This window comes from Lutjanus erythropterus, chromosome 12 (assembly GCF_056507025.1).
Source record: "Lutjanus erythropterus isolate fLutEry1 chromosome 12, fLutEry1.hap2, whole genome shotgun sequence".
NCBI classification, from domain to species: Eukaryota; Metazoa; Chordata; class Actinopteri; order Lutjaniformes; family Lutjanidae; genus Lutjanus; species Lutjanus erythropterus.
Window position 1 is genome coordinate 12,291,389 of NC_139328.1, and position 12,837 is coordinate 12,304,225.

Sequence of the window (12,837 nt, forward strand, 5' to 3'; positions counted from 1 at the left end):
GAAAATCAGAATCAGTAATATTTTATTGATGCCCAGGTGGAAACTGGTTGTTACAGTTGCTCCCATTCAAGAACAGAAGTATAGCCTACATGAGAAGAAAATAGAAATGAAGTAATAAGTATGTTAAAATAAGGATAGATACAAATATGTGCATTATACAACAGTATAGCAGATTATTAAAAATGAGAAACTAAAATAAAAGAATATAATATAACCAGTGTATTGCACTATTAAATTAATATTGCACAGTTGAATTATGGCACAAAAGTGACTCTACTGTTAGACATTGTACAGTTGAAGATTAAAAATGATAAATAAATAGTAAAAAACAATGGTTGAAGTAACTAATTACAAGTACAAGTTGCTGTAATTAAGTAGTTTTTTGCGTACTTGTACTTTTGTGAGTACAAGCTTGTTCAAGCCTGTACTTTGTTGCTCTAAAATCAATAATTGAGTGCTGAGAACAGTTTGAATCAATGAGAAACATGACATATGGAAGAACCTCTAATATCGCAAATTATATCACAATTGCAATATCAGTCAAAATAATCGCAGTTAGATATTTTTAAAAATTGTTCGGTCCTACTTCCCTCCTTTTAAAAACCACGGCTCTGCGGTTATTACCATGTTGCTTCTGTGCAACGGCATCGGAAAAACAATAATTCCGACAGCACCGAAAGGCAGCACATTTCCTGTCTGCGCAGGAACGCACGAGCCACCGGTCAGGCGGCAGAATACGGAACAGAACAGACAACCAACCGCCGGGACCGACCAACAGCAAGCAAACACACCGACACTCATGTCGTTAGCTGTTAGTCACTTGAGCCTGTTCGCTTATTAGTGTCCTCATGTAAGAATATGAGCATGACCGCGTTTGCTCCAGAAATACTGCGCCACTGGCTGAGACTATTTTGCCTGTAAGTAAACTACCGCCGCACACACCTCCTCCCTCCTTTTTTCGGCTCTTCGCCTCCGGTATCGGGTGTCTCAATGGCGGACCCGACAGAAGCAGCCCCGGGCAGCGTGGAGGATGAGAAGACGGAGCGCATCAACGACGCAGAGCTGGCACTGAAGGGGATCAATATGCTCCTCAACAATGGATTCAAGGAGAGTGACGAGCTCTTCAGGACATACAGGTAATGTGAGTGTCTGTCTCAGACACAGCGAGGGATCCTCTCTGTTTCTATGTGTCTGTTTTGAGTGATGAGGGTTTGGATATTCTCTTCAGGGGGTTGTTGAATTTTATGACCGGCTGCTGTTTCCAAACTACTGTGGTCAGTGAAGACACATTATTTCCCCTCAGTACTGTCTGTGCTTTGATAGTGCTGTGCTTGCAAAACAAAACCTCAACATCTGTCACACTTGTACAGTGTCAGCATATGATCTGGTCACAAGCTGGGTGAATCTTGTTTGAATACCTTGAACAAATATCCACACCCAGAGTGTGACTGGTGATGCACAAACAGTTTAGTGACTTTGTTAGTGTAGTAATGTAGCTGATTATGTGTAGTGGCAGGTTGCTGAAAGTGTTGAAGATCATTAAATGCTTAACCTTCATCCTACCAGCAGATTTAACATAGAAAGACTACCATCTAAACATCTAAGAAGCAACAGCCATAACTTATTTTTTCCCAAATCATTATTAGTTATGTACTGTGATTAATGTCATCTCATGTTAGGAAATTGCAGTTATTTGGCTTGTGTAAAACAAAAATAGACAGAGCACATGAGGAAGTCTTTGTGCCATATCATGCTGTGTGATCATTTAAATGCGGACCCATGGCAAACATGAACTAAATCAATATATAGTTCCATCTATTAAAACTGCATAGGCAGAACTGGATGCTTTTGTCCCCCAGGACCCTAATACATTGGTATTGTTGAAAAAGCACTAGACTAATTAAAACAGAAACAGAGAACAATGATATTAAGTCATTAGCAACAAATTGATAGACAAAGTTGTGAAAAATTAGAATGATAAAATAAAGTATATATGAGATAAGATAAAAAAGTGTACATCTAGAGTCTGCAGGCTGTGTTACCAGACTGGTTTGGTGTTTTCCAGCCCAAGAAATGCTCATCATATGCTCAGGTACATGCACGATATGAACAATAGCGATATTATTGTGGTTCATAATCATTTTTATAATATGACATTATAATAAAACAACAATTTAAGTATTCACAAGTGAGCTAGAATACAAATAGGAGGCTACAACGCAACTATAAAACCTTTTCAGTTTTTGTCATCAGCTGTAGAAGTAAAGAAAAAATGACAGTGAAGTGCAGTGATAACACAAAATAATAGTTTTTATCTAACTTGGTCAACTGCAACAAGCTTTGACAGTATGCCCCTCATATACACACATCATGCATGAAGATGGAAAGAGAGGAGTATATGCAATCCCAAAAGATTGCTCTCAAAAAGCCACACAAATAATTGTAATGTTGCAAGAGGTTTCTCTTATAATGACTATACAGATTTGACAGCTGCAGAATAAATAACATTTATGTCATATCAAAGTTGGACTGAGTGACTAAATGTGTTTACACATTTACAAATGTGAATAGGTTTTTAATATATTGTAGTTCTTAATTTATTTAAAAACCAGCCCAACTCATGGGAAACGGGCCCAAAATTCTGTCCAGTCGCCAAAGCTCATTTTAACCCACGGAAAATCGCCCTCTGGCAATACTGTCTGCAGGTACCCCAGTCAGTAGGATTAATGTTAAACAGGTTAGAAGTCCTGTCAGGCCGACTACTTTGAACAGGTTAGTGTTAAATTTGTCATCTTGGTTATTCAAATAAAACAGGGGAAATAAAACAAGTTTAATTAACCTGATTATAAGCAAACTGCGATGGGTCATAAATAGAAATTACTTTGTTTAAAGGGGTCAAAAGCTAAAATGTTTGGGAACCCCTGCTCCGTTTAAACCACACACTTTGACCATTTAGCACACATCCTTCAATCATGTGATGTGATTATAAGGGCTGATTATCTCTGGGAAAGGTTTGCTTTCAACTCGAATGTTGATGCCACAGAAGGGCATGCACCCCCTGTGTGTCCAGACCCCTGGTGAAAACTAAATGTCACCTCTTCCACTAATTGCGTTTAGCGCTAGGTGTCATCCTGCTTTGATTACCTCAGCAAAAAGATGGAGGGAAGTGAAAAACACAGACACAGCAACCAAGAACAAGCTTGTGACGTGTTCAGTGATGCTTTAAACCACCGCCAAGCCTGTGAAGGGATATTTGTGCCTATTGGGACTGTCACATTCCTCAAGTTGTTGAGCCTCACCTTGCTCATGTCTCCACAGTGAATCAACCCTGTGCTTGATTCATGAAAGAGGCTTAACATATTGTTGTCAGTCCAGATTCCACCTATGAACTGCTTCTGTGCCCTCTAGATCTGCCACCTGTTCACGTAGCACGTCCCTGACTGACATCACCTGTGCTTTATTTACTTTTTCAGGAACCACAGTCCTTTGATGAGTTTCGGGGCCAGTTTTGTGAGTTTTTTGGTGAGTCAACTCAAGAGGCAACAGCTTTCTGCATCACTTCTGTTTTATGTTTACTTTGTGACCTACTGTAAGTGCTGACAAAAGTGACTATAAATTTCCCTCTAAAAAATATGTCTGTTTCATAACGAGGTCAAAGGAATTTTCCTGCCTTGCGCAATGCCAGAAAAGTGTGGCCAACTAACTTGATCCACTCGTGAATTAGGGTTTGCATTGAAGGGTATTTTTATAATCCAGTTTTCACTCATTATGATGTAATATTACATGACTTTGTCCAAAGCTGCAAGAAGTGAATCCAAATTCAATAAGAACCAAGAGCAAGATGTCATCAAAAATTGGAATAATAATAATAATAATAATAATAATGATACACTTTAAAATTGACGTTTAAAATAGAGTAATATAATACATAAAATCAAAGAAAACAACATTTTAAAAGAAGGGCAGCAGTGCGTATATGCAAAGCAAAATGCAAAGTAGAGTCTCAGGCCTGTATAAGCAGAGTCATAGCTAGTAAATACTAAAGTGAAGAGATACATTGTTAGCTTTCTTTTAAAAATATTTAGCGAGCTGGCTTTTCTTATATCTGTAGGTAATGTTTTCCAGAGCTTTGGGGCGTAACTGACAAACGCTGCATCACTGACTTTCTTTTGGCTGTTTCTGTGAATCTCCAGTAAACCAGCTGCAGATGGTCACAAGGTTCTTGAAGGCAAGAAGGGAACAAGGAATGTAACTTGGTCTTAGCCTGTTAAGGGCTTTGTATGTAAGGAAAAGGACATAAAAATAAATTCTAAATGCCACAGGAAGCCAGTGCACTCCTCCCAAATTAGGCCAGTTGATGTCACCATCTGTAGGACTCTACACCAGTGGTTCCCAGACTTTTTCATGCCTCCCATGTAGCATCAGTTGTCATACTCGTCCTTAAAAGCCCATTAATAGTACCACAGCAGATGTAAGAGAAAAAAACTCTTCTGAATACATTTCTTTACATTTACTGATGCAATAATTATCAGTCAATCTATCTGTCTGTCTATCCATTTATCTATCTATCTATCTATCCTACATTATAAATTATATTTTATAATAATACACAAAATGATCTCTTTATCTTCATCTTCCCTCCAATTTGTTGAGGCCCCCTGGTGGTCACCACTTTAAAATCTTGGCTGTACACTGTAGGTGTCTTGTAGTCCTACAAGCATGACACGATATTCTGAAAAACTAAGTGCAAAAACGTATTTTATACTCTTGTACAGTGTGCATATTACACCTGGGTTCATGTTTCCACCTTGTTTTGTATGTGTAGTCTGAATGTTTACTTCACTCCCACTCAGTGCTGCATCATTCATTCATCATTTTTCTCCAGTGACCAAGAGATACACGGTTTTATTCCTTTTATTTGCTGCACTGCACTGCACTGCACTGTATACAGATGGATGCTAATACATAAAGTCTCTCATATCTTATGTCTGAACACATAATCTGGTTGAGCTGGCCAAGGCAACCAGATACTTCAGATCTCAGCACATGCAGAGAAACTCTCAAGAAAACCCTAATGATAAAAAAATAAGCAGGTAAAATAAAGGGGATTCTTCACCTTGACAGATAATTGTTTCCTTCAGTAATGTATCACCTGGAACCTGAAGCGTGATAATGGAATAAACAAGCTATAGACCTTTGTGGTAATTATAATAAATTTAGAGATATTATAACTTGATAAATTAAAATTTAAAGGAATGGATGCATTATAAAACTCTGTCTTTAAACATTAAAAAATTGAATTTCAAAATGTAATGAAGAATGTATCATATCCTTTTGTCAATTTCACCATTTGATTTGAGGTAGTTGTAAATAACAGGATTATCTCTCTGGCTACCTTTTTGTAGAACGCCATGATGACGTTTGAAGAGGAGAAAATGCAGATGGCCTTTGAGGACCTGAAAGCCACAGAGAGATTGTGTGAGAGTGAAAACACTGGTGTCATTGAAACCATCAAAAACAAGATCAAGAGGAGTGTGAGTAACGCCTTCAACAGTTAATTCGATTGAATGTAATTGAATTAGTATTTTAAGTTTGAACATAATGTCCAGGTTTGTTAGCCTGCGGACACGTCTGTCACATCGGTGTGTAAGTGTGAGTTGTCCGTGTGTTTGGCAGATGGACTCTCAGAGGTCGGGGGTGGCTGCTGTTGACCGACTCCAGAGGCAGATCATCATTGCAGACTGTCAGGTTTACCTTGCAGTGCTGTCGTTCATCAAACAAGAGCTGTCATGTAAGAGAACCTTTAGCAATTGATGGTTAAAGGGTTGGCTCATTAGTTTTTGTTTACTTGAGGTTTTTATATCATTCTGTAGCTTCCCAGTAGAGCTACAACAGTTAATTTATTAATTTATCAGTCGCTCAAAAGAACATTAGCTGCCAACAATTTTGATAACTAATTGTTTCAGTAATGTTTCAAGCAAAAATGTAAAACATTTGGTAGTTCCAGCTTTTTAAATGTGAGAATTTGCTGCTTTTGGTTGTCATTTATAATAGTTAATAAATAGTCTTTGGGTTTTGGACTGTTGATTGGACAAAAGAAGCAATTTGAAGACATCCCCCTGGGCTCTGGGAAATTATTATGCTTTTTTCACATTTTTCTGACATTTTATTAGGGCTGCAATTAACAATTAGTTTTGTAATTGATTAATCTGTTGATGATTTTCTCCATTAATCGATTAGTTGTTTGGTCAATAAAATGTCAGATATAGTGAAAAATGTTCATCAGCGTTTCCCGAATGCCAAGGTGACGTCCTTAAATGTCTCATTTTGTCCAAAGATATTCAGTTTACTGTCACACTGAGTAAAGAAACCAGAAAATAGTTAGTTTGGAAGAAAAATTTTGAATTTTTTTCTGAAAAAATGAAAAATCGCCACCTATTTTGATTATCTATTAATCATTAACATAATAGTTGATTAATAACTGGTTATGCATTGCAGCTCTACATTTTATAGACTAAATGACTAACCACTTAATTGTGAAAATAATGAGCACTGATAATGAAAATAATCTGAACAATCAGATTTAGGTAGAATTATGTATATTTCAGTGTTTAAATGCTGTTTTCTTAAGCCTTCCTGAAAAAGTTTTCCAATGTGACCTGATGTAGGTCATTGCATAATTATGTTGCTAACAGCTGAGTTTGTTTCCATTTGATAAACATGGAAAATAACGCAGACAGAGTTGCCCTTTAACTATGAAGACTCCTCACATATATGTGTGAAATTAAAAAAGATGAAACTAGCATTTTTCACTGACTTCACCTTTAATCTCCTGACAGCATACATCAAAGGAGGCTGGATCCTCCGTAAAGCCTGGAAGATGTACAACAAATGTTACAGCGACATCACACAGCTGCAGGAGGGCAGCAGAAGAAGAGCATCAGAACAGCAGCTGACGCCACCTTCATCGCTGTCCTCTTCCTCAGACCTGTCTCACCACAGCCGCTCCTCTTCGCCTGGGCCGAGCCCCTCCCAGAGATTGGACGGCGTCAGCCCGGAGGCTCTGGATCGGCTAAAAGGTTCGGTCAGCTTCGGTTACGGCCTCTTCCACCTCTGTATCTCGATGGTGCCGCCACACCTGCTGAAGATCGTCAACCTGCTGGGCTTCCCCGGCGACCGCCTTCAAGGCCTGTCAGCGCTCACGTACGCCAGTGAAAGTAAGGACATGAAGGCACCCTTAGCTACGTGAGTATGTGAGTGAGTACGTTTGTGTATCTGTACTCTGGCTGTGAAAGAAACATGATCCAACTAATTCAGTTGTAAACATTATGCAAAGTAATGGAAGCATCATTTCAAGAGGAAAGAAAGGAGATGTCATCTTTGTGAGACGAAGTTACAATTTCAGCCATATGGAATTGACCAAATATTTAAAAAATACAAAATCAGCAAAATACAGAATATGAAATTAGTTAAAGGGGCAGTTTGGCTTATTTGAAGAGGGGTTGTATGAGGTATTTATCTATTGCTGCCTGACAGCAAAATAAAACAGTGAAAACATTCTAAATATATTGTACACTTAATCTGATAATGATCTTTTTTTTTTAAACGGGCCTTTTTTAAAGTGACTAAAACATGTTTTGCTGCTGACCCTGTCCACAACAGTACATTGTGAAGCAGTCTATACTGGTATTCCTGCTGCCTCTCTAAATTGTGGATGTTTCGACCGCCATGTACTGGAGGTAATACACTGACTATGGACAAGTACCTCATACAAGCTCACTTCAAATAATCCAAATTGTGCCTTTAATGTGTCAGGGTTTTTTTTGGTAGGGTTCAGTAATGTCCTATTATTAGTAATATTAAACTTTATTTATATTGCACCTTTCAAAACACAGTTACAAAGCACTGTACAATGAAAACAGAACACTATTACTGAAGGATGTAATTTCTATACAGTGTTGATAGTTCTCTCTTCGGTTATCCTTCAAAATAAAAGCTTTGACGGTCATGTTTGAAAGTCAGCTGCAGAAACTTCACACTTTATACACTTTTATTATGAATAAGCACCTCATACAACCCTACATCAAATAATCCAGTCTATCCCTTTGAGCCATTACAGATTATTCTAATTAATACTGATTTTGACTGTTTTGTACTATTTTTTGCCGTACAGTAAACTCATTATAGACTCTGTGGCTCTCTTACAGCTTGGCCCTCTTGTGGTACCACACAGTAGTGCAGCCCTTCTTTGCTCTGGATGGCACAGACACACAGACAGGCCTGATGGAAGCCAAGTCCATTCTTCAACAAAGGGAGTCTATCTATCCTAACTCCTCCCTCTTCATGTTCTTCAAAGGCCGAGTTCAACGCCTTGAGGTAAATGCAAGTAAAAATAGCCTTTATATCTGTGTGGCCTTTTCTCCTAACTTGGGAAAGCTCGATGTTGTCTCAGCCTGTAACTCACACCACAAAGTTCCCCTTTCTAGTGCCAGATCAGTAGTGCCTTGACGTCCTTCCGTGATGCCTTAGATCTGGCCTCTGACCAGAGGGAGATTCAGCACGTGTGTTTATATGAAATAGGTACTATTTTCCCTCTCAGATTTCACGCCATCTTCCTCAGCGCCAGTCTGCATCATAATTTCTGATTGTTGAACATTTCAGGTTGGTGCAGCATGATTGAACTGAACTACAGGGAAGCCTACAGAGCTTTTGAGCGACTGAAGACCGAGTCTCGCTGGTCCCAGTGCTACTACGCCTATTTAACTGGAGGTGGTAACAACACCAATGAATAAGGCTTTAAGAATGTTTCTTGTGAGTTTGGTATTGGCTCATAATCCAAATTTTATGTTGTTGTGTTGCGTAGTGTGCCAAGGAGCCACAGGTGACCTGGAGGGAGCCATCTCTGTGTTCAAAGACGTTCAGAGACTTTTCAAACGCAAGAACAATCAGATAGAGTTGTTCTCCATGAAGAGGGTAGGTGCATATATACAGCTGTTTTTTTTTCTTTTTAAACTTAATAATAAAAATCAGTGAAGTATGAATATATCCATTTTTTCAGGCTGAGAAGCTAAGAAGCACCAGTCTGTCCAAAGAGCTCTGCATCCTGTCTGTGATTGAGATTCTTTATCTGTGGAAAGCTCTGCCCAACTGCTCCACCGCCAAACTGCAGGCAATGACACAAGGTGGGTACTTGATTTTAAAATATTTAAATCACCAAACTACACTTTTTGTGTGTTGCTTTGCAGCTTCTTGTCTTAATTTAGACAGCAAATTTTGATTTAGTCATACTTCAGTCATTTTAGTCTTTTTAGTTGGCTTAATATAAGAATTTAATCAAATCAGATATTCTCAACATCATTGTAAGCGAGGCCACTCCCTCAGTGATTCCTTGCTATTAAATAAATGTTGAATAAAATCTAGAGAGTTAAAGTGTAATGTCTTATTTGAACTTTTCCCTAGAATTTCCACAAAAGGTCTTGCTTTCCTCGACATCATCAAATATGAAATTTATTTGTGTTAATGTATTTTTGATTCTGGGGTGAACTGTCCCTTGAACTTTGTTTTTCTTTTTTTTTCTTTTTTAGTGCTGCAGGGCATTGAAGATGCTTCGTCAGCAGGCCTGAAAAACCTGCTTCTTGGTGCCATTAGCAAATGTCTTCACAATACCAAAGATGCCATTCAGGTACTCCCATGTATAATTAATAGTGGTAGTGATGTGTAGGACTTGGAAATACAAGGCTCTGCAAGACACACTGCACTCAGCTGTAGTTGTAGGACTCATAAACAGTGTACTCATCACATAAAAGTCCCTTCTGTGGTGATGAGAGTTGGAACTGATTTTATCTCCCCTCTTTTTATTTTGCAGTATTTCCATCTGGCTGTGAGGGATGAGGTGGGTCGTCTGAGCAACTCTTACGTTCAGCCATACTCCTGCTATGAACTGGGGTGTGTGCTGCTCAACACCCCTGAGGCAAGTTTTTTTTTTTGTGTGTGTGTGATAGAGAGACTCCCTTGTCTGCGTCACATAGTCTAAATATTTTATTGTCCTCTTTTCCAGTCTGTAGGAAGGGGCAGAATGCTAATGCTTCAGGCCAAGGTACAGTAGATTTCTTTATTTCATGGCTTTTTTTTGCTTAATGCTTTATAAAGAATTGTACTTTATACTGGTTGTCATGTGCTTATTGCCTGAAACTTTAAGTTGCTGGTAGCAAGTTTATGTGATTAGTTCTCAGTGGCGATAGTCTGTTTGGGCTGTGGGGGCAGCAGGATATGCTGGAAAACAACTTTGTGGTGTGCTCTTTTAGAGAAACACAGCTTGATGTCATACTGCGGTGGCCAATCACAAGTGGCCGATGAGACTGCTTCAGTCGGCCTGAAATATGTCTGAAAACAAGTTCTATTCAGACAGTTTATGACTGAATAAGGAGAAAGATCGCTGTTAATGAAAAAGCCAGTGAATCAGAGAAATAAATGTTATGTTAGCTGCAGTTATGTTTTCATCACAAATAACCCAATAATGGAGCAGTAAGCCCGCTGTTTGGTTCCTCTCTGTCTCACGATACCAGACAATCTGAGATCTCCCCACTTCCTGATTGTCTGGGGATTTCTAAATGCAAAGTAGTGATTTGAATGGCGGTGAGAACAACCACTGACAAACCTACACTCCTGTGTTTTCAAAGATGCACTCGTCCCTCATTCTTAGTAATAAGCACACAAAATCATCACCCCAATATGAAAGGCTGCCCTAAAAATTTTGGATTGGGTCATCAGGGGAGGTTTTCCTTCAGTCTTTATTAAACAAAGCCTGTGGAGACTGACTTGTAAGTCAAGGTTCTCTTTGAAGTCAGTCAACTGAGTACAGTGGGTCAAGTGGGCACTGACCTGAAAAGGAGGTTGATGGTGTCACACTAGCTGGAAAAAACATTGATGTACACTGTTTGTGTGGTCTGAAAAACTGCCTTGATGCTTAAAGAGAGGCTTGTTCTCCCCTGCTCAGTGCTCATGAGGCACTGGCCAAAAGAGGACTGTCTTTACAAGGGGTGACACTCATTTGCAGAGACAGGCACAGGCAACATTCACATTCTCCTCTCCTGCCTGAGCCCATAAGGAGAGGGAACCACTCATACTGCACCCCGTTGGTTTTGATGTTTTAGCATTGTCTGATGTCAGCATGAAGTCATGACACAGCAAAGCAGGTCACATCCCAACCACAATCAACACCTTTGTTAAACAAAAAAGCAAAAAAATTGCCCAGTTACACCCTTTTCCAGATGTGGCGAAGGCCGTTCCAAATAGTTTCATCAGTTTGTGTCTACATTACCTGAGGTGCACTGGTTGCAGCCTCACCCACTTGAATTTGCATTAACGTCTGATGCAGCACCATTGATGCTGTTAGTGGATGGACAGCAGACAGAGCACAGATCTCAAAGTCTCTGCTGTTGCCATAACTCTGCATGTCTGAACAGATGCAGCAGTGTCTGACAGGAGGAGCCGGGCAGCGGGCTCTTTAATGGGTATGCTGCTACATGACTGGGCAGCGAGTGCATTGATCTGTCTGAGTGTGCAGACTTCAAAGCCTGTTAGAAGGCAGAGCGAAAAAAACATAAAACTTTGTTTTATTCACTATTTTGTCTTTTTTCATGGATTATGCAGGAGGACTACGCCGGCTATGACTTTGAGAACAGACTTCATGTTCGTATTCATTCAGCTCTCGCCTCCATGAGGGCTGAAGGCCAGCCATGACATTTTATCTGTGCCTCAGAAAGCACTGGAAGAAGTGTCTTTAAGACAGCCACAACACCATTCTGGTCACTAATGTTACACTGTTTTATTTATTTTAATTAAATTATTTTTATTTTCATATTCTGAGCCAATGCATCATTTTGAAATGTGCACAATATGTTGTATATTTTAAATGTTTTATGGGAGAACAGTTACAAGAGACATTTTACTTATGTTACTGTATTTCACAACAGTTTTGAGTTTTATTGTTTACATGGTTAATTTCTAGATGCCGGTTCAATCAGGAAATCTATTAATTAATTTTGAAAAGCATCAATCACATTGCTTCCACAGAGGGACAGTGTTACCTCTGATATGGAGACAAGTCAGGTCAAGTAGAGTAATGGCACATATCAAGTATTAATTGACAAAGCAATTAAAATGAGTGACTCAGCCTATGACTTTGAGAAGATGATATTCTTGCCATCTCCGTGTTGGTTGTAGAGTTTGACATTTGTGCTGTAAAGACTTTGCTAATTCATAGGCATGAGTACTAAATGGTGATTTTTTTTTTCTTTTTGGCGTAGTCCCTTTTTTAAGCAGAAGTGTTTTTATTAGTGTAAATATGTTTTGCACACAAGTTTTAATAGCTGTGCCAACATCATGTTGTGCCACTGTTGAGTGGCCTCTGCACACAGTGCTATTCTGTAAACTGGTTCTCCTTTATATTGTTTGTTTTAAGATAATAAATTGACTATTGTAAAATGGAATATTTGTTTTGCATTTGATAAAGTATCATATTGGTGTATCATGTACACCAGGGTATACATGATAAATGCATGTACAGTGTTATGCAACAACAAATGATCTTTTAACAGCGAACAAATAACATGACCAGTGTTAAATCTCTTAATCATTATAATTTAAAATCACTGGTTCCTAGCGTTTGGGTCCTGAAGCCTTCTTGATTCTGAAGGTATATATTATAAAAATATACAGTAGGCCTATACCTCAGGATTTCATTTATTTCTGTGAAGAAAATTAAATAGTTAATTTTAAGATGATTAGAAACTTAATCTGCTCAAAATGTATCCAAATCACTAGTTTTACACAAAC

The 12,837-nt window shown here is 38.7% G+C and overlaps 1 protein-coding gene across 1 annotated transcript; it reads left to right on the plus strand.

Moving 5' to 3' along the window:
* Nucleotides 1–706: 706 nt before the first annotated feature.
* Nucleotides 707–12,491, plus strand: LOC146317689 (tetratricopeptide repeat protein 39C-like). Its single transcript, XM_084732865.1, has 13 exons — nt 707–1,136; nt 3,474–3,522; nt 5,406–5,534; nt 5,677–5,791; nt 6,840–7,245; nt 8,208–8,376; nt 8,487–8,580; nt 8,662–8,769; nt 8,864–8,973; nt 9,059–9,182; nt 9,585–9,682; nt 9,866–10,096; nt 11,653–12,491. The coding sequence occupies exons 1-12, from the start codon at nt 991–993 to the stop codon at nt 10,031–10,033; spliced, it is 1,716 nt and encodes a 571-aa protein (XP_084588991.1). The 5' UTR covers nt 707–990; the 3' UTR covers nt 10,034–10,096; nt 11,653–12,491.
* The last annotated feature ends 346 nt before the right edge of the window (nt 12,492–12,837 follow it).

Excerpts from the sequence above, each read along its gene's own strand:
- LOC146317689 (XM_084732865.1), top strand. The coding sequence starts at position 991 with ATGGCGGACCCGACAGAAGCAGCCCCGGGCAGCGTGGAGGATGAGAAG. Across the intron at positions 5,535-5,676 it reads AAAACAAGATCAAGAGGAGT|ATGGACTCTCAGAGGTCGGG; the intron begins GTGAGTAACGCC and ends TGTGTTTGGCAG. Across the intron at positions 9,683-9,865 it reads ATACCAAAGATGCCATTCAG|TATTTCCATCTGGCTGTGAG; the intron begins GTACTCCCATGT and ends TTTATTTTGCAG.